The sequence below is a fragment of the Gymnodraco acuticeps genome, unplaced genomic scaffold, assembly GCF_902827175.1.
Source record: "Gymnodraco acuticeps unplaced genomic scaffold, fGymAcu1.1, whole genome shotgun sequence".
NCBI lineage: Eukaryota > Metazoa > Chordata > Actinopteri > Perciformes > Bathydraconidae > Gymnodraco > Gymnodraco acuticeps.
The window spans coordinates 2,136,688-2,163,742 of NW_022990583.1; the positions used below are offsets into that span (position 1 = coordinate 2,136,688).

A 27,055-nucleotide genomic window follows, 5' to 3' on the forward strand; every position below is an offset into this window, starting at 1 on the left:
TCATACTATACCCGTACAATCAGATTTACTATGTTAATAAGGTATTGTCTTTCAACATATACACTGAATTATATTTATACTATTCATACAGACAATGCAAAGTATCATTACTTTTCACAATATAATATATTGTATTATTATACAATATTAATCATATTATGCAACTTTACTTCCTAACTGGACACTTTAACATTATAACTTTGTCTATAATTGCTATGGTAAAGTTGTATAGTTTATATTCCTGTATTTCTTTTTACCTTTTTTTTACCTAGTCTATCTGTACTCATTTCTGTTGTTGTGCTGCTCCAACATCTGAATGTTTGCTCTGCAAATCAACAAAGGCTTATCCTCTATTTCTTTATTTGCATATTGCATTTGAACTTCCTCGTGCCATAAGTTGGATTTGGCAATACTAAATGTCCCTGAAACAAGAATGATATTAACCAGAAAGTCCTATGAACCAGCGCCATATAGATAGATTATATTATATGGCTCTGCTATGAACTATTATCGTTTACATTTTAAATCCATAGTGTTAAAGACATGTAAAACATCTGTAAACCGGAAACAAAGTCTCAGACCCTCCCCATCAGTTTATTGGCTGAATTAAGGAAGCCGTGTTACGCTGATCTCATTTGTGATTGGTCGTAAGCAGCGTCATTAAAGTACGCGTTATTACGTCATACGTAAGGTCAAGAGGAAAAGAAGCATGGCCGCTGTGTTGAGAGGTTCTCGGTTCCTAGTTGGGAGGTGTAGCAAGCATGTTGACTTTGCATTCGGTAAGGAGAACAAACTTACACCGTGTACCCATTGTGCACGTCTCTGTGCCCACCTTAGCTGCTCTTTATGTTACTTAAAGGCTATGTGTGAAATGAACACACTACTTTGCTTGAAATGTTTGAGTTAATTCGCTACTCTGTTTAGCTGCTGCTGCAGCCGTCAGTTCACCTTACTTGTGATTGGTGAAGGAGCTTTTCTGTTAAAAAATAAGTCTTGTTTTCGTGCCTCAGCTAACCGCGAAAGCTCTCTAATGCAATATTAGAGAGCTGCCTAAGGCAGGACAATTGTCGGCATATTCTCTGGTGGTCTGTCTGTATTTCAAGCCACATTATGTAATGCCAGTCCTTCTGGACTCAGGGAGAAAGTTGAAGGTGGCTCTGTGTAGCCACTATAAGAATGAGCGGCACAATCGAAACATCACATTGTTTTTACTTAAAGATACAAAAAAATCCATATATATCCTTGCCCTTATCATTTACACAACACCGATTTATTGTTTAAAGATGAAGTAGGATGTGTGATTGAACAAAATGTGGTGAAACAATCACAGCATATACATGCTTGCCTTTTTGAAAAAAGTTCTGTTATCAAATAACAAAGTAAATATTGAAAGGGCTTGGTGCCATTAGATTAGATGACTTTGGCACTCGAGGGTAATGCAATGGAAATACATTCCCTACATCTAAACAAGGTTTGTCATCCCTTGGATTGGAGAAAAATGTTTACTTTTAATTATTAACTAACTCAAACATACAGTTGGGACATTTTTGACTAATGGTAAAGCAGGCAAGAATTGCATGTTCTTCATTCATGTAACAATGATTCTGTGTCTTATCATTGATTAATTTGAACATTATCTTCTAGTCTCTGCAAGGTCAATGGCCTCAAAAACTCCGGTGGGGTTTGTTGGTCTGGGAAATATGGGAAACCCAATGGCAAAGAACCTACTAAACCACGGATACCCGGTTATTGCTACCGACGTGTTCCCGGAGTCCTGCAAGGAACTGCAAGAGCTGGGTGCACAGGTGAATGCTCTCAAACTGACTTAATTTGTATACAGTTTACCTTTTTGCTACCTTCTAATTTTGGGATTTTTTTGGTTTCTCAGATTGTGGATAATCCTGGTGAGGTAGCAGACAAGGCTGACCGAATTATTACCATGCTCCCCTCTAGTCCCAATGTCATAGATGTATACACTGGACCCAATGGCATTCTTAAGTAGGTCACACATTGGTTTTCTCTTTCAATATGTACATCATTACCTTTAACACTTATGTCAGGCTCTAACTCATTAACTTTATTCAACAGAAAGGTAAAGAAAGGCTCCCTACTGATCGACTCCAGCACCATCGACCCGTCTGTTTCAAAAGAGATGGCTGCTGCTGCTGAGAAGATGGGTGCAGTTTTTATGGATGCACCTGTATCAGGAGGTAAAATGTACATTTATGATCACGATATATGCAGAATAATAACAATTTCACTGTCTAATTTTGAAATGCATACACATGGTTGTCTAAGTTCTGCAAAAATAACTTCACAAAGACTATAATGTTTAGTTCTGGTTCAAACATTATTAAGAGGTGTTGATTCAGCTTAATTGTCATTTTGTAGGCTAGAGCTGTGGTCTATGTTGTGTCATACTGAGAGGTTTCTAATATTCAGTTATCCCTCACGGATAGAAACACTTAAGAACGGAGGCTTTCGATAAACTAGCAACTAAGCTTATGATTTAATTATTTTGAGAACATACTTAATCGGCTGGAAAATTATTATTAAATCAATCTGTAATTTTATATGTTCATGCTGCAACTAGCAATTATGTTCACTCAACATATCAACCATATTTTCCTTGATTAATCGGGTAGACTACAGGATATCAGCAAATGGCAAAACTTGCTTTGCAAACTCCCAGTGCCATGAAATAGTTTTTTATTCATTAGGGCTGCAATTACATTAATTTTAAATAAAGATGAATCTGATGATTATTTTTCAGATTAATCCAATAATGGTTGGTCAATAAAATCTGTAATAGAATAATGTATGTCAAAGTATACGGTTATGTCTTGTTTTATCAGCCAAAAACATAAAGACATTCAGTAATGCAATATAAAACATAGAAAAGCTGAAAATCCCATATTTGAGAGGCTGAAAACAACTGTTCCTACAATTTGTATTAGTCAATTAACTATTAGTAACTAGGGATGTTCCGATCGCCAATTTTGGGGCCGATCGCCTGAATCAGTATCGGCCGATACCGATCGCAGATCCGATCGAGTGGCCTATGGGGATCTTCCATTTAAAGTGATGTTTACAACTCAGTTAATGGGGCTCATTCACTGGCGCTTCCACAAACAACCAACATAATTATTACATTCAAATGAAGTAGATTATTCAAGTTTACATTCACTTTGGATAATAACACGGGAGAAATGAGCGGAAGCGCTCTCCTTTCCTCTCTCTCTCTCCTGACAGCCCGTCAGTATCGTCTCATGCAGCTCACTGATCCAGGAATGAGCGACCCGACAGTGAAGAATAAACATATGTATTACTAGTTTAACTTGTTCCAGAGGTAGATAAAATAGCTAAGTGTGTTAGGTCTATCTCTTGTGTGTTTCGCTCCGCTCACCGGTCCGTCACAGCGGGCGGAGCTGCAGGATTTCTGCTTCACACACGTTGCATACCGCTATTTTATTGTCATTTTCGGACACCTTAAAATACTGCCAGACTGGTGAAGCCATTTTGGGGAGCTTGTTTTGCCGCGCACAGAGAAAAGTGTAGTGTATTTTACGTCATGCGATCGGCTCTCGCGATCGGCATTTTTTAGAGAGCACCGATCGATCGGCAGAGAGTGAGTATCGCCCGATCTCGATCGGCGGCCGATCGATCGGAGCATCCCTACTAGTAACGGTACTATCTGTCACATAAAAAGATATTCAAAGATATTTAGTAACTATTATGGAAGTCTTAGAACCAGAAAATATTCAGATATGAGAAGCTAGAACAAGGGAATGTTTGTAATTTCTATTGTAAAAGTTAAACTAACTAAAATGTATCAATTATCAAAAAAGTTGCAATTAGTTTCATGGATCAAATATTTATTTTTGCTCTGAATTACTGGAAAGGTAGATTCAACAATCCACCTTGAGTGCTCGAGGTCTGATGTGTATTACAGTTTATGTATTGTATGTGTCAAATGCAGGGACGTGCACAGACATTTGGAGGGGCTATTGCTCTAAACTGAAAAAAGGGCCCGCCCCCGGAAAAAAAAATAAGACCAAAACGATTATTACTTGAACTAATTTGAACAGTAATTCACATCATCATCTCAAAACAAAATAAGCTAAGGCAACTACTTGCATTCGGTGACATGTTTGTTTACTGTCCTGGCTTCACGGCCGCACACCATTTACGTCACAGCCAGGCATGAGTTAGGGAGTGCTGGATTTGTGAAAAACTCCCCTCTTCCTAAACCACTAATACCACAGTACTGGCAAAACGGGAGGAGCCGAGTGAAAAACAAGCGCCCCTCATCCCAATCCACCCACACCGCAGTATTTTTTCTTTTCTTTTTTACCCAAAAAATATATTGTATATTATCGGGGCTATTAATACTGGTATCGGGTTTATCGGGATGATGTCATAATTCCTAATATCGGACCGATAATTATCGGGCCGATAATTATCGGGCATCCCTAGTTTCTACTAGGGATGGGAACGATTAATCGAATATTTGAAATTATTCAGGTATTCGAATATGAGTTATGAATATTTTTTTTTATTTATTTATTTTTTTTGGGAATTATGCCTAAGTTGATTACATATTATCAAATTGAATAATTCAATGTATATATTACGACTATGCCATAGCTAAATGTGTTAGGTGATGTCTAAAGGTGTGTTTTGCTCCGCTCACCGGTCCCTCACAGCGGGCAGAGCTGATCTCTCTCTCTCGTGTCCGGTTATACTCCACTCGCGTTTATGTCCAAATCCATCAGATCTAGCTAGTTCTAGCCAATGATATGGCTGCTGCCCCTCCCTACACGCAGATCACGCAGACTCAAACCTCATCTTAGGCCCAAATGTGGCGCAAATGAGCTCCGCAGCCGTTGCGAGGTTCCGGCGCTAACAGTTCATGAGCGTGCTCCCCCGCCCCCTGTCAACCCTCGCGACACATGAGTGGCCAGCCTAAACAACAATAAGCGCTGCTTGGCAACCGTGTGTGGCGTCAAAGTGCATAGACATTTTGACAGGAGAGATTTAGTTTTGCCGGTATTCAACATATTTTACCAGTCATAGTCCGGTAATTATTTACACTCTAAGAAGAGTCCTACACAACAGACATGGCGTCAAAAAGGAGTAATGTGTGGAAATATTTCGACGAGGTTAGTGAGTGCGGTGTAGAGGTCAAACTATGCCAAATTAAACTTATTTATACATGCTATACCTGCAACCTCCGTTCCAGCTGAGAGGGTCTTCTCTACAGCTGGCCTGATTGTGAATCGCCTCCACACATGAAAGCTGTAGGCCTATAGCTGTCAAACTGTGATCACCAGTTCAATACATTTGACAAATTCGACTTGGTTTCTACACTTATTTGAACATGTATGTATTTCTAAAAAAATTCTTGAAAACAAATTGGGTAAAAAAAAATTCTGAGAAAAGTATGGAGAAAAAATGTTTTGCCCAATTTCTTTTTTTTGATAGGATATGTACATTTCGGTTAATCGGTTAACCGTTTTATGGGGGGTCGAATATTCGAATATACATTTGCTTTCAAATTCCCATCCCTAGTTTCTACCCATGGATGCAATAAATATTATTATCGATATAGTTAGATTCCACCTTCATGATTATGAATCTGTGAGTGAATTGTTTTCTAACACGACCCTTTTATTTATATTAGGTCTTAAAGTGTTTGCATAAATTAGGGCGTGGTCACTTTGATGGACACGTACATGCCTCACTGTCAGCTAACAGCAACTTGTCCACTCTGCTAGGCTACAACCATAGAGGCTACAACGTTAGTTAGTCATAGTACTGTACTTGACGCTTTAGCCGTGTTCGTGGTGATTGTGCCTTTTAGGGAATATTGTTACAAATACCAGACAATTAAAATGTCGTGCTGTGCGCTTGAATGTACTAACAGAACTTCCAAGAAGTCTAAAATGATAATATTATACATGTTAACCCCGTTCGCAGGTGTTTGTGTGCTTGGTAGCTTAGCTTGTTACTTATTAGCCAGCTAAGGACGTAACCCTTTATGCATACATATACATTTTAGTTTATGATTCAGCCTTGGGTAAGACTTTTATAGTCTATGGCTATGACGCCCATAATGCTAAACGGGAGCAAATGTTAATAGGGGACCCGATTATCCCAGTGGTGGCCGCCGGAGCTAACGGAGCCGCAGGGGGCTAGCTCCAGCCGGCGTCCCGGAGCTAGCCCACTGCGACTCCGTTAGGTCCGGGCGGTGGAGTCCGTCTTTTCTCAACGTGTGAATGACAAGCATTAAGAATAACAAAATATAGCTAATTCTCTTGCATATTGTCTCATTTGATTATGAATGTAACGTTTATATAGGGGAACTACACTGTTAGCAGTAACTTGGTATGCATGTATTTCATGTTAGCTTAGCTTCTTAGCCTGAGCTAGCTCTGTTTACTTCCAGTTCGGAGGCAGCCGGTCCCGCCTCTTTGCCCTTATTTGGAGCAGGCGGGATTAGACTCTGACGTCACAGTCGAGCCGTTAGTAGCCGACTCCGCCTACTAAGGGCTTCACGGCAACTCTGCAGAATCCTATGGGTGACGTCACGGACACTACGTCCATTTATATACAGTCTATGGTTCACACTGAAACGAGTTCTTCATTGAAAATGTTGCAGGTAATTACATGTAAGAAGAAGGAGGAGAAGTAGTAGAAGAATGAAGCTGGTGTGTTTCTCGCAGCGAGACACTACAATACTAATTGTGGGCTTATCATGTTGATTCGACCACAACAGAAAAAAAACTCTCGCTCTCTCCAGAGGGGCAGGTCAGCCAAAAAGGGAAAATGGGCCGTTGCCCTGGCAACAATAGCCCGTACCTGTGCACGTCCCTGGTCAAATGCATGTATGAAAGACGTATGCTTTTGCAGAAACGTATTCATATGAAACATATAATTTTCCAACTGCCTAATGTTAATTCAAGTTTAACTTTAACAAGACATCAGTGTTTCAACATTTGTTTTGTTATGGTGGCAAGTCCACAAAGAGCAGCACCAGCCTCTATACAAAGGAGGAGGGGGAGGGGCAGGAGAGGGAGGGGCAGCTTCTGCCTGCACAAATGTTCCTGCAGTAACGTGTGTGTGTGCTCTCTGGCCTTCTTGGGGGTCCAGACAGAAATACAGTTTGTTTGAACTTGGCCTAGTCAACGTCAAGACGGCCACTTTCTTTGAATACATTTTGGTCCATTTTATAGCCCGGCCTTAAAGATTAGTAATGATTGATATGCTTCCTTCCTGTAGTAGTGCACATGGATTAAAGTTGTCCAGATATCCGCCTTGAACTTGTGTGTGTGGTGCCGGCAGCTTAACTGGTGCCAACCAAAGTGTATGTCATACTTTAATATATCGCTTCAATCACCTAAATTAAACGTTTTGAACATCTCCAGTGGTCAAAGAAATCAAAACAAAATACAGTGGCATGGAAGTGACCGTTTAATCCAGTGTGGTTAAAGTTTAAACATTAAAGCACACATGGTGGTGGGGACATAAATAAGTGAGCATGCGTCTGGTACTCGTTTCTTCGTGTGAAAAAAAGGAAAGATGACAAAAGGGCCATCTTTTTTTCTTTTCTCAAACTGGAACGATTGTTCTACTAAAGGGTAAAGAGTTATTAACCGGTGGTACAGAAAATAAATATGTATTGAAATGTGGTATTTGGCAATTTCCTGGAAAAGGATTGTATTTGGGGACATGGGAAATAAACACAAAATGTTTGTAGTATGTTTGACTAAATGGCCTGTCTGTGAGATATTTTGTGAATTTTCAGAATGTCTCTTCAACTAAATAAAGTGGCACTTCTTCACTTTCAGGTGTTTTGTGCTGTGAGGGTATGTTGTAACTTGGTTTTGCAGCTGCTTTAGAGAGAAGGGAGTGGAGTTGAATAATTCCTGGTATAATAATAACTTAAACAATATGAAGTACATTTGTTAATTGCTACATTATTAAGAAAGTAACTATTCAACGTCAACTCTTATTTTTAGATGTTTAATCTCACTTTATGGAGTCAGCGTTCAGTCTCGTGCAGATTTTCAGTAACTGTCTTTTACATTTTCCAACACTACTTGTCTGTGAGTAGCAGAAAAATAACTTGCCATTTATACATGGTTTGCAAATTGCACTTTTTCTCAATACATTTATTAAACACGAATGCTATTCTGCAAGCACTTTAGTGTTTCAGCTGGTCTGTTGTGACTCCCACCTGTCCGCAGCAGCTCAGTCAGTCTGTATTCTAGTCAGGACGCAGTGCTGCTGGCAGACTGCTCATGAGGACTGGGGGAGGGGAAAGCCTTAACACCCATCTTGGCTTCTGTCCATTAGCTTCCTGTAACCTTAGGATTAATTATAAGACTATGTTGGTTTATTTCTTGCCACCCATGTGGCTTGCACCTGGTTATTGTACATGAATACGCTTTTAATCAGCTGTAAACATATATTGAACACAGTTTGGTATATTATACATTTGATGCTGCATTCAGGTAAACATTGAATAAAGAATGTAGTATTGTGCAATGATGAATCCAGAAACTGCCTTTGGTCAATCTGAGCAAGGCTTTAGCTTTGACATGCCCGTCTCGACCAGGCATATGGGTGATCATTCCACCGAAATCTTTTTTAAGACAACTTTCACTGTAGTGTATTGTACTATAATTTGTGTATTATGCATTTAACCCTGCGTGCAGTACTTTCTTCTTGATTGTATACATTTTGTATTGAGTTATGGCGCATTTCCACTACAGCGCAGAGCTTGCTTTAAGCGAGCCGTGCCCGGCCCGTTTTTGGTTGCGTTTCCACTTGGCGTAGTTCCGGCTAGCGGGTACTATTTCACAGTTTTCATAAAACCGAGGTTCTTTCCGGGCCAACAACCAGGCTGAGTCGGGCTGAGTATGCTAAACTAGAGAGAGAATCGCTGGCAAGGGGGCTACAACTACAACAAAATGAACATATTTGACCGTGATTTAATTGTAATACGCGTTTCAAAATTATGCCGAAGTAACAGCATACTGATACCGGTTACTAAAAACCATGAATTAATGCTTTGACAAGTCTGCAGACAGACGGCAGGCGAAAAACCTTTTAAAATGCGTGTTTTCTGAATGGAGATCGGCTAAGCTAACGCAGTATATGCTCCGACCGTCCACACTCACAACAACGGCCTATACAGACATAAATAAACCAGCGACTGTATTCGCCATGACACAGACAGTCTGTGGTTTGTACTTGTTTAACTTTTGTCTAGTTTCTGAACAGATATGAGGAGCTGTGAGCTTGAGTGCTAACAGCTAACGGCTGATGTTGTTTTTCTGTGGTTCTCATTGAAGATGAAGTCACGGCTCCGCCTACACTGCGTTTCTATAGTTACTGCCCCAGCTACTAAACTGTAATGGAAACGCAGCATAAAGTGAGCCAGTCCTAACCAGGCCTAACGAGGCCTAGCCATACCGAGCGAGGCCTTGTAGTGGAAATGCGCCATTAGTTCTAAACTTCTAAAGAAAACTGACACTTTTCAATCAAAAAGCTTGTCCCTACTGTGCATGTGTTTATTTAAAATCATTCATAAAAATGGTGGCAGCAGTAGTTCAGGCTGTAAGGACTAAGCTTAGGAACTGGAGTGTTGTACTAGGTGCCAGTTCATCTCTTGGTTAACTGAGGTGACCCTTGAGCAAGGCATCTAACCCCCACATAGCTCAAGTGCTATAAATAAAACTCCTGCCCAATGCATCCTTATAGTAGGATTGGTTCAAATGCAAAGTCTAAATTGAGTGTGTGTGTGATACTGGGTACATGTGTGACAACCAAAGTTGATGCAACCTATATCCTCCATTTAAATAAAATAAAAAGTATGGTAGGTGCTATTCCAGCAACTTTGAGAAGGCTGTTTGGTAAACGGTACTTACTTTCTCTCATTTTAATGCTTTCAATTAACCAATGCATTTCAACTAAGGCCACTTTGAGAGAATCCCTATTTAATAACCATCTCTGTATGTGTGCACTTGGTTCATTGTATTTAAGCACAACTTTGCCTTCCTAGGTGTGGGGGCTGCCAGTTCGGGAAAACTGACTTTTATGGTTGGAGGAGCAGAGGTGGAATTCACTGCAGCCAAAGAGCTGCTCACCTGCATGGGAGCTAATGTGGTGTACTGCGGCCAGGTTGGAACTGGACAGGTGGGTCATATACTGAATGTTACTGGTGTATAGAGAGTAGTTTTAGTTTTTGTAGACATTTGTCAATTGAATAAATCAAACATTTGAGTCATAAAATACAATTAATTACAGTGGTGTTCAAGTATTTGAGCTTTAACATACTGTTATTTCATTACAGGCTGCTAAAATCTGTAACAACATGCTTCTGGCCATTGGAATGATTGGGACTTCAGAGACGATGAACTTGGGAATCAGGTGAACTCTTGGTTACAAATAAAGTAAATCATATACATTCATTTTAAATCATTGCTCTACATGCAGAAGCAACAAACTGTGTGCTAGTAACATGGAATTTGCCTTCCCTCACAGACTTGGGCTTGATCCTAAACTATTGGCTAAGATCCTGAACATGAGTTCAGGGCGTTGCTGGTCCAGTGACACCTATAACCCCGTGCCTGGAGTCATGGAGGGGGTCCCGTCTGGGAATAACTACCAGGGAGGCTTCGGCACCCAGCTGATGGCTAAGGTCAGTTTAACGACACATCGCACTATACTGTGCTATGACATTTCATCTTAAGGTTTTTACATCGCAAATATCAAGCAATACATTATATGTATGCCTTAATAAGTGTATTGCTATTTTTAATTTGTGTAGAGAAACTGTTTATCTCTATAACCCCTTATAATTTCAGAACAAAAATATACACAAATGCATTCATAATTTGTAAAACAAACATTGTTCTCATTCATGACTCTCTATGAATGAAACCGGGTTAGAATAAGTCTGTCAGGAAGTCATTTCTGTGCCATATGCCGTGCATGTGACAGGGATTTAAGGAAGGCTGTTAAAAAAAAAAAGCTCTATCCTAGGTCAAACCACTTGAAATGATGCAGTAAACTGCTCACAGCCCTCCTAAAAGTGAATCAAGCCCATATTATCACAACATAGAGAAATATTCTCTGTGGTGTATGGACTGTGGTTTTGGGTTTAGAGTTTAATTTTCAGCTCTGTTGGTTCTTCTTATGTATGTTTTCTTTTCTTTCTCAGGATCTAGGCCTTGCACAGAACACAGCCACCAACACGAAGACGCCTGTTCCTCTCGGCTCCTTAGCCCATCAGATGTATCGTATGATGTGCGCACGTGGTTATGCCAATAAAGATTTCTCCTCTGTATTCCAGTTCCTGCGTGAGGAGGAGGAGGAGGAGGGCCAGGGCCAGGGCCAGTAATGTCAGCCTCCCCCCCGTCCACAGCCCTGTCTGGCCTGGCCCTGCACAGGACTAACATAGCATAGTGAGGGTGCATTTCGCCCCGAGGACTTTCTCTTTCAAAGTTGTGAGAGAAATGAAGCAAAGAGAGCTCCAACACAGCAGATCATGTGATAACTTCTCTCCTCTTGAAAATCATGTTTCCTATCTATGTGATCTAGTTTTCTTTAATATACTACACTCCTTTCAGTTTTAGAAGCAAGTCAACTGTCATTTATACAGAGGACCCAAAACATAGCAGACTGTCGAGCAGCGGCAGCTCTGCAGATCTTTCTCTTAATGCACAGACTCCCCTGGGAACCTGAGTGTGACGAATAAAAACTCATTATAGCTCTGTCAACGTTAAACTTCTGCATCCCGGTTTAGTCTTCTTGTATTTAACAATTGTTCATGATCATTTCTTCATGTTGCTGTTTTTGTTTGTTTATGAGTGTCTGCTCTTGACATTGGAAATGTTACTTTGGGGTAAGAGTGTTATATTATATCCTGTTAGAAAATAAAGGCAAATTGTGATGTCTTAACCATTTAGCTATTTCCTTTTAAATGTCATTCATGTTATGATTGCTGGATTGGATGTTAAATTGAACTGGAATATTAGCAGATTATTGTATAACTGGAAGCAGCACATTTTTTCAGTAATTGCTGATTTGTTGTAGAAATGCCATACATTGTAGTTTTGTTGGAACTGCAAAGGGAGTAGCTTTTCATGAACACAGCTTCAATGACTGAATATATCCTGTCCATAAACTTGCATGCAAATGCAGCTAACCCTCAGACACAGAGGAAGAAGGATAGCCTACTAATTCTGACCAATGGCATGGCCATTTAAATTCTGAATGTTTTCTTTGAGATCATGCACTTCAGTGTTTCCTCAGTTTCTCTGAGTATAAGTGAGTTTAAAGCTCCCAAATATTCTGGTTTGAGTAGTGTCCCACGGATTCAGTAGTCATGACAAAAGGCGAACAGCGGTTGGCTGCGGGCAGATGCAGCGGCGGGATGCGTATCGCTGGACCGAAAATCACGCTGCCAAAACTGAGTATTGGTCCACACTAAAAGGAAGCAACCACTTTTGAACTTCGTATTTAATTATCCAGCACACACATCTCTCAAATTAAGATTTGAATAGACAGGATTCCAAAGCTTTGAAACGAAGTTGTGACCGAGTGTTGCACGATGCAGCCAGCATGAGTGATTTTGGGATGTGGACCGCATTTCTATCCCCACTTAGACCAGACCAGGAGGGCGGCATTTTTCTGATCTAGTTCGCCAAGAGCCACTGAGGGGCCAAGGTGCCATAGGTCATGCGATCACAAGACAACCCCATAAAAAGTCCATTAAGCACTGTATGTTAAGAGCTGTGTTGTCATCTGCTTGATAGGTACAGCAAACAGCACACACTCGTCTCGGGCCTCCAGCAGACTGTGACACACACACAGCCTGACATTATCTGCTGCTGTGCGCGTCATTCCTCGTGATTAGCGTATAGCTAACGCAAATAAGCGTTGCATTTAGTCAATGTGTGTTTCTACACATTTGATTAACAGATTTGGACTATGTGCATTTTGGTGCTTGTGATAGCATGGCGTTTTACACTACAGTCGCGAACATACATCTGGAAAAGGATGCATGCATTCAGTCGAAAAGTAAACACTAGACAAAATACGGATGTCTTACCGCTGATTACTATTTGTCTATTTGTCTTGACTAGCTTGTCCTTAATTCATATCGCGTCTGTTGCAACGAAGCAGCGTTTTTTCATTCACATTTTGCATTCGAAGTAAAAGGTAGCCTATTGGAAAATCCGTGGGGCTATAAAGCCTACTGGGTGTGTGCGATATTGCAAAAAAAATACATTTAAATATTGCGTTTTATATAACTGTTGACTAATAAAAACTATGCAGCCTTTGTCAACATACAATAAGCAACAAACATTGCATAGTTATTTGTATTAAGCTCGGTTTGTTTAGCCGTCATAGATTTAACTTAGGCCTATTGTGTTTATGTATTTGACATGCAAGGGGGTCGAACAGTTATAGCCTATTGGATATATTTCAGATTTAAATTGAAGTATTTTGTACATTTGTGTCGAGATGTAGGCCTATATAACTTGGAGGCAATGTGCGTATGATGGTTCGTATTTAGACACGGTCTTTAATAATACCATCTTGATTATAATGTTCTTTTTTTGGCAATCTAACACATGAATATCTTTATTTTTTATATTGCAGTTTTCATTTGGATACGCGTCCAAGATTCTGGTTTATTTGTTGTATGTGAAAGAGGGGGTAGAGTGTGTGTGTTGACGGCATATTTAAATGAAATTTGAAATGCCTCTTTATCAACAACGCGCGATCCATTTGCAATTTACATGGATCTTCTTTTTCGTTTAACTGGCTCATAAGTTCCTACCATCTGCTGCTATATGTTGAGTCAGACAGCCGCCCTCTAATGTGTGAACAACGTGGCTGAGATGATTCCTGTCCAGACAAAGCTCACTTTCTCTACAGACAAAAAAATAGGCAATTTTCCATTTAAATACATTCATATTTAGAAGTAAACTAATATTTAGAATCTCATACTATAACAAAGCATTTACACATAAACCTCTATAGCAAGCTAAACATCATGATTTGGCCTCACATGCAGTCCACTGCTCAGTCTTGCCTACAAGCTATGAACATGGGCCATTAAGATTTACAGCCCCAAAAGGTGGGAAAACTCTATTCAAATTAAAAAAGGTGCTCAAATGTTGGTGGGTATAGATTTCTCTGCATTTGTGGTCCCATAGAAATGTAAAACAAAAATGAACTCTGAAGGTGAAATTGTTTTTAGTTTGACATCAATGTGTTCAGTCTATCTCAGAACCCACACAGCTCAATGTTTCAGTGCCATGTAAATCTGAACTACAATTTTTTTTTTTAAATTATTGCACTAACAATTCATGCTGGATATGTGTGTCTACTTCATGGACCAATGAAAGACAGTGTTTAGCTCTGCGTCCTTCGTAGGAGAAAAAAAGAGCCATGGAGGCTTTTTAAATGTGTAGACGTTGAAGCGCGGGTTATTCTTCATTTAAGATATTTTTACCTAGTTTATTTATAAAACAAATCATCATAGGCCTTAATTGTGACCATTTAGTGCCAATATATTTGTGCCTTATACATTTTATTTTTGTTATGACAACCGTCTGATGGCATTAAATAAAAGGGACTAGTTTATCTGTCTTAGAAAGGAGCACAGTCTGTAGATGAAACCTCTAAAGTCTTTAGCGTGTTTTCTCTTTGGGCTTCCTGGCCTCAAGTGTTTTGGCCAGACTGCAACTTTCAACTTGACCTTGGCCTCCAGCCCCGTCTAACCCGTACGAGGAGAGTGCAGCCAAATGTGGCATGCTTTTTGTATTTTAGTGGACACACTTCTGGAATATACATTAACACGTGGCCAATAGTGTTATGATATTCCCTTTTTAAATACATCCAGAAAAAATGGTGGTTGTTTCCTTTCTTTAAAATGTGCATGCGTTATCATTGTTTCAAAGCCAGATAATTTAGGAACATGACGGTGCATTTTATAAAAGTCTGCACCTTTTGACAGAAGGTACTCTAACCTTTCCATAAAACGAAATAATGTGAAATCCTCTCATCCGGAATAGTGTTTGCTTTACACCAGAGTAAGGCGTAATGCAACCAAAATGGCATGCGTAATTACGCGTGAATTCAATAAGAAATTGTGCTTATTTTGAGAAGTTTTTTTGACGCCGTGTATCACTCAAATCATCCAATAAACGCATTGTGATGGCACTACACGGCAGACAACTTAGTATTTACATCAGAGTTACATTCAGTTTCAAATTCCAATATAATGATATTCGGGGAGAAAATACCCTAAGGGCTTTTTTGTTGCATTAACTGATGTACATTACTTCTTTACAAATCTACAACTCGATCTGCATTATCTGATGTCTAGACGTTTATCATCTCCTTTGCATATCACGTGTTTGGCCCTGGCCAATAACCTTGCGATCTTTATGTACTCAGGCGTGTTGGTATCGTTACTCTGCCTTAGTCCCTGTCTCCGCTCAGTCGAGGGGATTTTAAAAAAGAGTTGGTCGTCTCGATGTAGGGCATGCTATGACCGCTTCATTACTCCTCCATTCGCACTGGATTGACCCTGTGATGTTTCTCTACGACAACGGCTTGGATGAGAGAAGCAAGAATATGGAGGGATTTACTGGGGGCAATTTTGCTGCAAACCAGTGCAGGAATTTGTTAGCGCATCCAACCTCGCTGGCTCCGAGCACCACTTACGCTGCGAGTGAGGTGCCAGTCTCTGGTATGGGGGAGCCTGGCAAACAATGCAGCCCCTGTTCTGCCACTCAGAGCTCGCCCAATGCATCTTTGCCTTATGGATATTTTGGCAGCAGTTATTACCCATGTAGGATGTCACATGGCGGGGTGAAGCCTTGCGCGCAGCCCACTGGTTATGGCGATAAATATATGGACTCGGCTGTCTCTGGTGAGGATTTCTCCAGCAGGGCAAAGGAATTTGCGTTTTACCAAGGCTATTCCTCGGGTCCTTACCAGCCCAGCTACTTGGACGTCCCTGTCGTACCAGCGCTGAGTGCTCCATCTGAGCCAAGACATGAGTCTCTGCTGCCCATGGAGCCCTACCAGCCCTGGGCCATCACCAATGGTTGGAGTGGTCAGGTATACTGCAGCAAGGAGCAGCCACAGTCAAATGCTCTTTGGAAATCTTCATTACAAGGTATTTTTTACTGTTTTGCTACCACAGAAATGGGTCATTTCCATGGGGATGTGCAGTTAAACTTGCTAGAAAAAGGTGTGCGTGTTTGTCTTGCATATATCTGTGTTATTCCACTGCTTATTAAAGCACCTGACTGTAGAAAAATAAAAGAAGAAACAAATATTTCGTTTACTATATGATACAGAGAAGCTGATTAAAATTTGACACATTAAAATATGACACATCATTTCCCCTCTCCACAGACAACATATCTGGTGGAGACAGCTCTGGCCGCCGTGGGAGAAAGAAGCGTGTGCCTTACACCAAGGTGCAGCTTAAAGAACTGGAAAGGGAGTACGCCGCCAATAAATTCATCACCAAGGACAAAAGGAGGAGGATATCCGCGCAGACAAACCTGACAGAGAGACAAGTGACAATCTGGTTTCAGAACAGGCGCGTAAAGGAGAAGAAGGTCGTCGTTAAATTCAAGAGCTCCAGTTAGCTCAGGAGATACAGAAACAGGAGGTGAAAAAAAAAAAACTTTGCTATAATTTATTACATTATGAACGGTTTCTTTGTGGCCATATAGCGGCTCTGTTTTGACCTACACATTTCCTTCCTCACATTTTAATTGGAACCAGTCGATGCGGCCTGTTGACAGAAGATCGGAAATAGTTTGCAGGGACAGGGCGACTCAGCGAGGGATGTATGATGTCCTGAAAATATTGACCAAACAAAATGACATTTGCCCTTAAAGGCTTGAGACACCCCAAGTATGCCCTTTTAATTCTACTATATCCAATCCAGAAATGTAGACTGGAAACAATTAAGGTATTCGTCTTTAGAGGAATACATGATTGACAATTCGTCTTATGCGGTGGTAAACAAATAGGTGAACCTCAACTTCAGTCTGTGATCATCACAAAGAAAACATGCAAAGTATATAGTAATAACATAAAAAGAAAAATAAATATTTTCAATATTCATTTGCAATAAATAAATCAAATATGCAATGACAGCCTACAACACTTATGTTTGTGCCTATAGGCCTACATGAACAATTTGTTTTTGTTTCATAGTTTGGAAGAAAAAACTGTTTACATACATCCCTGCCTTTTGCATTTTAAATAAACCTCTATCTGATTACGCGTTATCACTCGTAAAACAAGCCTGAGCATTTCAATAGTTTGACCACACGGTTTTCTAAAACACTAATTTCTGAACACAGGATTGTATTCAATGTCCTGCATGTCAGTCAAGAAAAGTAGGCTTGTAATTACCTTAAGCATATTTAAACATGTAAATACTATTTGACTGCAACTATCTATTCTCCCTTTTTTGACTGCAATAGCCAGAGTTTTTTGAAAATAAATATTTGAGACGCAATGTGATCTTGTCTTTTTCATTCATATTTTTTGTCAAATTTGATCATGGATGCTTGATGGATCAAGCTTGGCCACATACATTATTTAATGGTTACATTTAGTATGGCTATAGTTTATTCTTTAAAGTGGTGTGTGAGGCCTACAGGCCTGCAGGGTCTCAGTCTCAGTGGGCTTCATCCATTCTCAGTTTATGTCGCCATCTAGGGGCGAAGCTCTGTCAGCACAGCGTCTGCACATTCACCCTGCTATACATCAGGCATATCTGCCTCTGCTCTCTCAGAAGTCATTGTGTGTTTATATGTTTAGAAAAGTGATCTTATTTGTACTTATCTACCATATTATTAATACAAGGAGTCTATTTAAATGTTTATTTTTAAATGTATAAAGTAAAAACATTATTTCTTCGATAGTATATTTATATTATAGAAATATTTGAAGACCGCAGAAATGAGAGGGATTTAAAGTAATGCCATATCTGACCAAATGTAATAGATTGAACCTTTTGAAGCATGGCAAAGTGTAGAGCTCCTGATAATGATAATAACACGTAAAAACAATAACATATGATTTGTTTTTATTTTATACACAGCTATTGTATCTTAATATTTGTTCAAAAACGAAAACGAAAAATATATCTTATGATATATTTTCCATTAATCATGCCTTTCGGTCGTGCAAAAGTAAGGTCTGTTCGTTAATTGTTGAGTGCACTTCAACATTTCGTAATTAAAATGCCTGTCTTATCCCCAATCAGAACATCTCAATAATACAGGACTGTATTATCTGATATAATTCCGTCCTGTTTTATTTAGACATATGTTCCTGAGCAGGTTTATTTTTGTACTTTCATCAAGTCCTCGTGATCTGTTGTTCAGGAAGAAATGTGTTTTCAAGACATCTGATTCGAAACAAAAACTGGAAATATTCTTAAATGCTGGATTTTAACATTATAGTCTGTAAATGAATCGGAGCTAGTGGAGAGGCCTGTTCACCCGCCGTCCAAACCACCCTTTGTCACGCACAACTCGTTTCTTTCGATGCTCGATTGCTATGTTTTGGATATATTGTCTAATGGTGTCAACATACATGTGTTGACATATTTCACGTGATCTTCACCATCGACAAACAGTTTCTAACTGATATTGCAGGCAATGTCTTGATCACAGGCAGGAGCTAATGGAATTGTAAATAGATGCCTTTCTAATTCAGTTATTAGCGAGATTACATGTTTCAATGAATAATTTGGATTTCTGCGGCCACTGACTGAATGTTGAGGAAAATGTTAAATATCGCTCCACCTGGTTGAGATGGAGTCTTAATGGGGGTCCCCTCAGTTGTTCTGTGTAATTGCTCCCCCTACAGTCAAACAGGTTACTGCATCTCACTCAAAAAAGTCCCGTATGTAGGCCTGAAGCATTAATCTGCAACAGCAATAAGCAAATACCAATATAACCAATATAAACTAATTAAGTAGTAACAACGTCTTGTTTAAAAAAGGTTCCATTTAACAGCAAGGGAATTGAAGCGTAAAAGGTATAAGAAAAACGCTTCACTTATTTAGAGGGGCCTGCTGAACTTTGGGTGGGGGAGCTGTTGAGTGTAAGCAATGACCTTCAGACAGAAATCCACATCTTGATTTTGTATTTAACGATGTACACAGTGAAAGGAATTGAGCAAACCAAGCATCTTTCCCAAATAAATTAGAACATTAATGGGACGGAGTTGGATATTTGTATTTATTTGAACGCGTTTCTTCACAACAGTCATCATACAATTGCAGCTGTAAAACCTTTTGTCAGTATTGACAGCTAAAAAAAAAAGACATTTATCAACATAAGAAAATAGCTGGACAATGATAACAAGAGTCATTCATAAATGGCAAGTCATGAAATGTAATAGATGTGTTTGCTTTGAGCAGTTTTTAAACCTGCTGCCTTTGCTCTCTCAGCACATCCGCTTGCAGGCAGATATTCTTGGATGACTGCGGTGTTTTATTTGTGAATTGAGAAAGTTGTTTATGCTTTTTAAGTGGTCGTGTTTTATAGCAGCCTTGTAAACCCGCAACAGTCCAGTACTTCCGGAGAAGCCCCCCCCCCCCCCCCCCCCTTTAGCTGCTCCCAGACTCCATCTTTTTTCTTTACTCTCTTTAGTTTTCTCAAAAAGATTTGAAACGTGCAATAACTTCTATAACTCAATGAGATGTCGTGTGCCCTTTTCTTCGGTTGTGCTATAATTGACTTTAAACAATATGATCCAGATTGCCTTGTTACGGCTGTGACAAACAGTCCATTATAAAGTAACCTAATCTGGGATCATTTTCGTTTCAACTTCAGAAGCCTTACTTTTCTCCCAAAAACACGGTATTTGTCACTTTTAAAGAAACATTTTGTCTGTAGAGTTATTTTGTATTATGAAAAACGTTGCAGCCATTTGACTGAACAAGCTATGGATGTTAATACATCACTTTGCAGTATACACCCTCTCTAAAAAACATTTTCAAATCCTCGTGAATCATTTATAGTGAAGGAACTTTATTTTTAATCTTAAATGTGTATAATCCACGATACAAATGTTAACCAACTAGTTTAAATGACTAGTTATGTTCTTTTGTTTACACCTGTAGGCCTAATGCTTACAATAATTCAACTACATGGCAAATGTTGTGTTTTCATCGACTGCTCAGCTTTTTAAATTATATGAATATACCTGTAGAGATTGGGTCTTTAAACTGTTGATTTTAGCAAGCACATTTCACCTAAATATTATAAAATGGCCCCTTGTGAAATGGACTCAGGAACGAGAAAAGGCACACATAGATTTTCAGGCTGTTAAATTAAACCGCAGTCCTCAAAGTGTCGAAGGAAAATTCAGGGAACCCAGGAAAACATGTTTTTATTTTTCAAATCACTTTTAGCTCTCTTTTAAAAGCCACATCATCAATCAGTGACTGCTCGATCGGGATTTATTTGTATACCTTCTGCTTTCTGCTTTACTGAAACAAATATCATACATTCATTATTCTGAGGTCTGGTGCAGTAAGGCCGAATGTTTTTTTCCATAAACTTAATAAACATTAAACTTAACCATAGGCTAAAAAGAAACGATCAAACAACCTTGACTTTCGTGTGTCTAAGCAATGAAAATGACATCAACACAATTAATTAACCTCTTTTTGTTCAACGTATTAAGCCATAATTTAATTACAATTTCTAAGATGGATTCATCATTGTGTGCGCTACTTATCCAAAGTGGATCTACAAATAAGGAAATGTATATTACTTGTTTTTCTTATGACAACCGGCTGGAGGTCAAGGTTTAGCAGCTTTTGTTTACATTCTTCCAACACGCTTGCTAGCTACTCGATACTAATGAAAACGTCGCAATTATATTACTTGATGAATGCGCCCAATGGCTCGGGTTTAATCGTGTAACCGAATATTTTTTTGTGGTTGAATCTGTTTGAAAACTGTGCTGTAAAACGTAGAAGAGTGAATGTGACAAACTTGGCGATGCAGCCTTGGTCTGACGCTTCGTTCGAGACGAGAGGCTGGGTAATTCATAAAAGAAAGAACATATAATTGTCAAATCTATCATGTAAAACTACTTTAATCTTCACATGAATAACTGTTTCACAAAGTAACAACTCACCGTTGAAGTCAAACCACCTGGGCAGAATGAAATATTGCATTCTCCTAATGCGTCCCTGCACATGACACACATGCACAGGCTTTGATGTATAAAAAGTGATTTCGAACTTAATTTAAAAAGTGGCCGCATAACAGGATTAAAGATACAGTATGTGACACGTGTGTCCACTTACTCAGCAGTGATGACAAATGAAAATGGATGGCAGTGTGGGAAGTAGCCCGTGTCTAAAGGTTTATGTTGGGCGTTGCAAAGAAAGAAAAGGCCATGCAAAGACTGGAGCCCCTTTGGCAAATGCATTTTATTATTCGTAGCCTATAAACAACATCATGTGTTAACATTAAGCTAAACGCATTAGCCTCACTCGAGCAGGCTGCTTCAGGCCCTTTGTATCTACTTTAACGCGTAAGAACTGTAACAATCAGCATGCAATTAAAGTACATTTGGACACAGTGAAGTCTGCAACTGAGTCGAGCTTGCATGTGTTCACTGATCCCAAAAATGCTGGCCCAAACAAGCCCATAGCAACCACAAGAGATAACCAAGCCTGTCTTTACAGGCCTTTGTCTTTTTGTCGCCGGGTGCCAAACTGGAAGGATGCCTGACAAAAGTGCAGCATGACTCGCATTGCTCCGCCACTGCAGTGGGTTAGATGTGTCTATTTATAGCCAGGGGAGCGATATTAAATTCACCCCGAGAGACAAAGAATTCATAACCTACCTGCCAATCTGCTGAAAATAGATGTAATTTATGTTCCAATACAATTGACTCATGTGCTCTTGTTTCTTAAAAAAAGACCTCAAGCTCAGAACAAGTTCTCTATTTTAGCCTATTAAATGTTATTTGTGCCAAGGATTGAGCCTCATAGCAAAGTCGAAATCGTGTCTTTAAAAGGCGTGAGGCGTCAGATGTTAAGGTTAGGGTTAAGATGAGGTTAGAATTTAAAACGAACTTAAAGGTAAGAAAATGGAAGGTTAAGCATATTGGCGTGAAATTGGATCTAATTGCATGTTTTGTTTTTCCTTTGTAATGTAGCGATTTGACAATAAAAGTCCACAAGCAAATCATAGGATTTACGCTAAATAAAACCCGTGTTTAAAATGTGTTCAAAACAGCCTAAATTGTGTCTGAGTAAAGGTTATTGGCAGTATTTTTCCTTTCCCATACGGCCGAATGTCTACTTTATAAACTCATTGACTCATATAGCCTACACATTGAGGCGTAGGCTATCTGTCATTTTGTGCCAGTGGTCACATGGCTTTGGCCCTCAGGAATGGATAGAGATGGATCCCCACGTCAGCTTGTACGTCTAAGGATTTCTGCTCCACCAGTCTGCCTCAAAGTGACTGGAGCGCAGCGCCGTGGAGGAACTATGCGAGGATTATTATAGGACGTTTCCAACAGCAGAATATGGATTTTGATGACCGGATCTCTAGCTCCAATATGTATTTACCGAGCTGCACTTACTACGTCTCCGGAGCAGACTTTACGGGTCTCCCTCATTATTTAACCCAAAGCCAGTCCTCTTGCCCCAATATATACCCATACCAGTCCTCAGCACTGCCACAGGTCCCGTCCGTCAGAGATGTGGCTTTCAGAGACTATGGGCTTGATACTTCCAGTAAATGGCACCACAGCAGGGGGAGCCTGTCACACTGCTACCCGGAGGACATTGTGCACAGGGACGGCTGGACGAGCTCGACCTCCAGGGGGGGTGAGATCCTGGTGAAAGGCAGCTCCAGCGCCAGCCACTCCAGCTCCTCCAACCCGACGCACGGCTTCTATGGCAGCGTTGGCAGGAACGGCGTTCTGCCACAGGCTTTTGACCAGTTCTTCGACACTGCCTATGCGAGCGCAGAGAGCAGCACAACGCCCACAGCACATGCAGCAGACACGGACAGACACACCGCCAAAACAAGCCCCGCTCCGGATCACCCTGACTCGGACTCCGGGGAGAGCTGCAGCCCCAAGTCGTCCTCCGGCCACAGCGATGAGAGACAGAGCAAAGGCAGCAGTGAGTACGCAGCTGAACGCAACAAGGAGAAAAATCTAACGCGTTGCTCTTAAAGCTTTTTATATGCTCTTTTATAAGCACGTAAGGTTTATGGAGGGCCTGTAGATTTCCCCTATAACAAAACTATGTTATAAACGACAAGATCACGTGCTTGGGATTGAAATTGGCCGTGAAGACTTTGGCGTTAAGCTTGTCTTCCAAGATTTCCAACAAGATCTCCACTTTTTGTGTGCGCCAGTAAACTTCATTTATATATAGTATTTATAAAACATAACTCAAATAACAATCTAACTTTTTAAAACACATTCAATCCCCCATATTTGTTTCCATAATGTATTTATTTTAACGTGAATATTTTGGGATTTCTTATTTGATTTATTCTGTGTTGACTGATGCTGAAGCATTTAAATGTGACTTTGTAGCAGATTTAGGCTTAAACCCTGCTCCTTATTCAAATGTAAATATTTACAAATTCACAGGATTAATGGGGATTTATTACAACAACTGCTTTTCGTGGAACTTGCTCTCACTAACACTAAAACAACAGCACTTTACGCACAGTGAAATCACAAACGGACAATACAAGCATATCAGATACACGATACTCATAGTTTAGGCCCACGACCTCTCAGAAAGCAGCCGGTATGGTTTTACAGATTTCAATACGTTTTCACAACTTCCGACATGCCTAACATGTCCCACTATCAAGCCCAGTCTTTGTTTACAAATCTCGGTCCTGTAGGCCTGAGAGGAGAAACACTTGACCTCCAAAGCTCTTGTAGACCACCACTGCTGACTCCAAGCAGGAAATAGACTTGTGATTGCATGTTGTTGTAATGTGTATATTCAATCTCATGTGGTGACCTTTTGCCTTTCTATTTGTTTCTTTCAGGTGGCCAGAGGACACGCAAGAAGAGGTGTCCATATTCAAAGTATCAGATCAGGGAACTGGAGAGGGAATTTTTTTTCAGCGTTTACATCAACAAAGAGAAGCGCATGCAGCTCTCACGGATGCTCAATCTGACAGATCGCCAGGTCAAAATCTGGTTTCAGAACAGGAGGATGAAGGAGAAGAAACTCAACAGAGACCGTTTACAGTACTACACCACAAACCCCCTGCTATAAACACTGAACAAAGACTGTCACTGACATGTACTCCTCAACCATACACGTCCACATTTTACAGGATGGCGAGTTTTGAATGTGCCAGACTTACTAAAGAATTTCACTATTTATACACTATTTTGTCATTAAACACCGTTGGCTTTATTATTATTATTATTATTATTAATATTATTAATAATATTAATATTTATTATTATTATTATTATTATAATCCTTTCATTCGGATGGCCCGACCAATCAACACTTTTTTAGTAATGTGGTAGTGTGTGGTTTGCTTGAACGGATCATTTCTTTGTATTATTTAATGATATTACTCTGCTGCAATTTAAGAAGGAAAAATCATGATTTTTTTCTCCCCTAAATTGTTATACATTTCAATTGTTTTTCCAGATTTACGCACAACTTTTACAGACAGAAATGTTCTAAAATATTGTTCCTGTTTTCTTCTTTCTATTATGATTTTAAATGTATTGTGGAAATAGAACTCCGGTGATTACAAAGCTATTGTGTATTTTCTGGATTTACTAGACTTTACCTAACATTGGTTATTGGTTATTGGTCATTGTTTCATAGTTAGGAAGTAATTGGAGTTATAATCTGATACCAATTAATTCAATTTAAGTATTATATTCGACAAAATTAAACATCTGCGCTTGACCCTCAACTGAGACGCTTTGTTGAGCTCTTGGATTAATCCGGAATTTCATCCAAAAGTTAAACTGATGATAAAAGACCATAACCCTCAAATGAAACATAATCTAATTTTTAGTTTTATATGCCAGCACGTGGATCGTATCAGCTGCATGATATAGGTCTGATGCTTTTTATTCCCTCATGGCTTGAAATGGGATCCGCTGCAGTTATTGTTTGATATCCATTACAAAGGGTTAATTCATTTCGTGGGAGATTAGAAAAGGCTGCTTTCTGACCTAACATGCCTGTTGGGTTTACTGAGACAATCTTGACACTTGTTTGAATGCATAGGCTATAAATGCAATGCATCCATCTAAAACATATGTATTGATTTGTGTGCATACACACGCTCTCATCAAAGTCGGTTGTTGCTGAATGACTTTATTCATTTAATTCCCTGAGAGTCAGCATGGGCCACCACACATTGACATTGCGGCATCTAAAGGGGGGTGGACGAACACCAGATGAATATAATAATCAGGTCAATCTGAATGGTCATTCATTATTCATTGTGGTGGTTTGATCCAAATACTTCACATCAGCCGCATTCCAAATATGTATTTATGCCATCAGGATTTATGTTAAACTGTAAAGGAAAGTCAAAGAAGCTCACATAAACAGATGGGTAAAAGTTGTCTTGAGGTGGCATTGTATCCGCCACCAGGCCCCTGGAAACAACTTAAATGGCATGCAATAAGCTAATAAGGGTCCCGATGCCTTCTTATACCGTGCATCCTGTGAGGCTCATAGGAATTCCGCTTTGATTGCTGCACATCCTCCCAGTTGCTCCAGTAACTTGGCCATAAAACGTGGATTCGTCTGGAGCATTTGGAGTGTAGTGCAATAAAGCGTCTGAGACCAAGGTTATTAACTGTGACTAAGGGGCTGAAAAACAACGGCTGAAAGCATTGAAAGCTTGTGATCACGGACCTTTCCGGCGTCATTTGTTTCAGCATCTTACCGTGGTAGGAATATTCTGCCTGTGTGTTGTGTTGCAGTGTAGGACCAGTTGTCTTCGTCCACTGGGTGGCGCTCCTCAGATCAATGTCATTGCCGTGAATTGAAATATAAAAGAAGTTTGACTCGTCGCTCAGCTGCTTTAAAATACATCACCACCTCACAATATCATTTTAAAGGTAAGTACAGAAATATTATCATGTTCGTGTTATGACTACGGAGGTTTTCCTAATGTGATTCAAGGAGGTGGCTCTGCTTTTCTTGTTTGTCCTACCTCAACTTTATCTATAAACTCAATATGTAGTAAATGTTATGATGTCATGAAAGAGTTTCTGTCCACATTTCCTCAAGAAAATAATGCATTTGTTTGTTTTTTGAGCATTAGATCCAGTGCTATTTATCAGGTTGCATGTTTGAAGTAATAGACAAGTAATTCGCCCTCAGAAATAAGATCACGAGGGCCTGTGTTCCAAGTATTCTGTGGCTCACTAAATTGTATAATCCCCTTACAGTTTCAAACCTAAATTATACTTTGTTTTCTCAATGATAAATTGGATTAATGTTGTTTTGTTGTCATGTAAACAAACTATTTTAAACCTGTGACATTTAGAACCATATACGTTCACTTTAAGGATGCAGCTTGTTGTGTGTCATTGCGCACGCTGGTGAGACCAACATATAGATATTTTCATTATTTATTGTTTACGTTTCTTAAACTAAATGAATTGAATTAATACAAATACAAATGTTATGTTAATATAATACAAGAGCAGCGCAAACTGATACTTCAAACAATCCATGAGGGTTTATGATTATTATCCTCCATTGCAACCCGACATGCTGCAGGTTTCACGCCATATAAAACGGCTGTACATAAACTCTGATATCTAGACTTTATGGCTCCAGGCTTAGAGGAAAATGGAGGTACGATGTTGTATTTCCCCCAAATTTGGAGACATCTTTACGCGGATTTAAATCTGTAGGCCTGTGTTGTAAACTCCTAAACCTTTTGAAGGAAGCATGGGTTTATTTTATTTTGTATTTTGT

General features: G+C 39.6%; 3 protein-coding genes across 3 annotated transcripts; all 3 read left to right on the plus strand.

The window, feature by feature from the left end:
* The first annotated feature begins 643 nt into the window (after positions 1-643).
* Positions 644-11,973, plus strand: hibadhb (3-hydroxyisobutyrate dehydrogenase b). Its single transcript, XM_034228079.1, has 8 exons — positions 644-779; positions 1,645-1,805; positions 1,889-1,998; positions 2,089-2,210; positions 10,070-10,203; positions 10,361-10,437; positions 10,552-10,708; positions 11,231-11,973. Exons 1-8 carry the CDS (start codon positions 710-712, stop codon positions 11,408-11,410), a joined length of 1,011 nt encoding a protein of 336 aa, XP_034083970.1. The 5' UTR covers positions 644-709; the 3' UTR covers positions 11,411-11,973.
* A 3,591-nt stretch (positions 11,974-15,564) lies between these two features.
* Positions 15,565-17,575, plus strand: hoxa13b (homeobox A13b). The gene is made up of 2 exons (XM_034228268.1): positions 15,565-16,210; positions 16,453-17,575. Exons 1-2 carry the CDS (start codon positions 15,577-15,579, stop codon positions 16,689-16,691), a joined length of 873 nt encoding a protein of 290 aa, XP_034084159.1. The 5' UTR covers positions 15,565-15,576; the 3' UTR covers positions 16,692-17,575.
* A 4,916-nt stretch (positions 17,576-22,491) lies between these two features.
* Positions 22,492-24,858, plus strand: hoxa11b (homeobox A11b). The gene is made up of 2 exons (XM_034228186.1): positions 22,492-23,233; positions 24,126-24,858. Exons 1-2 carry the CDS (start codon positions 22,630-22,632, stop codon positions 24,356-24,358), a joined length of 837 nt encoding a protein of 278 aa, XP_034084077.1. The 5' UTR covers positions 22,492-22,629; the 3' UTR covers positions 24,359-24,858.
* The last annotated feature ends 2,197 nt before the right edge of the window (positions 24,859-27,055 follow it).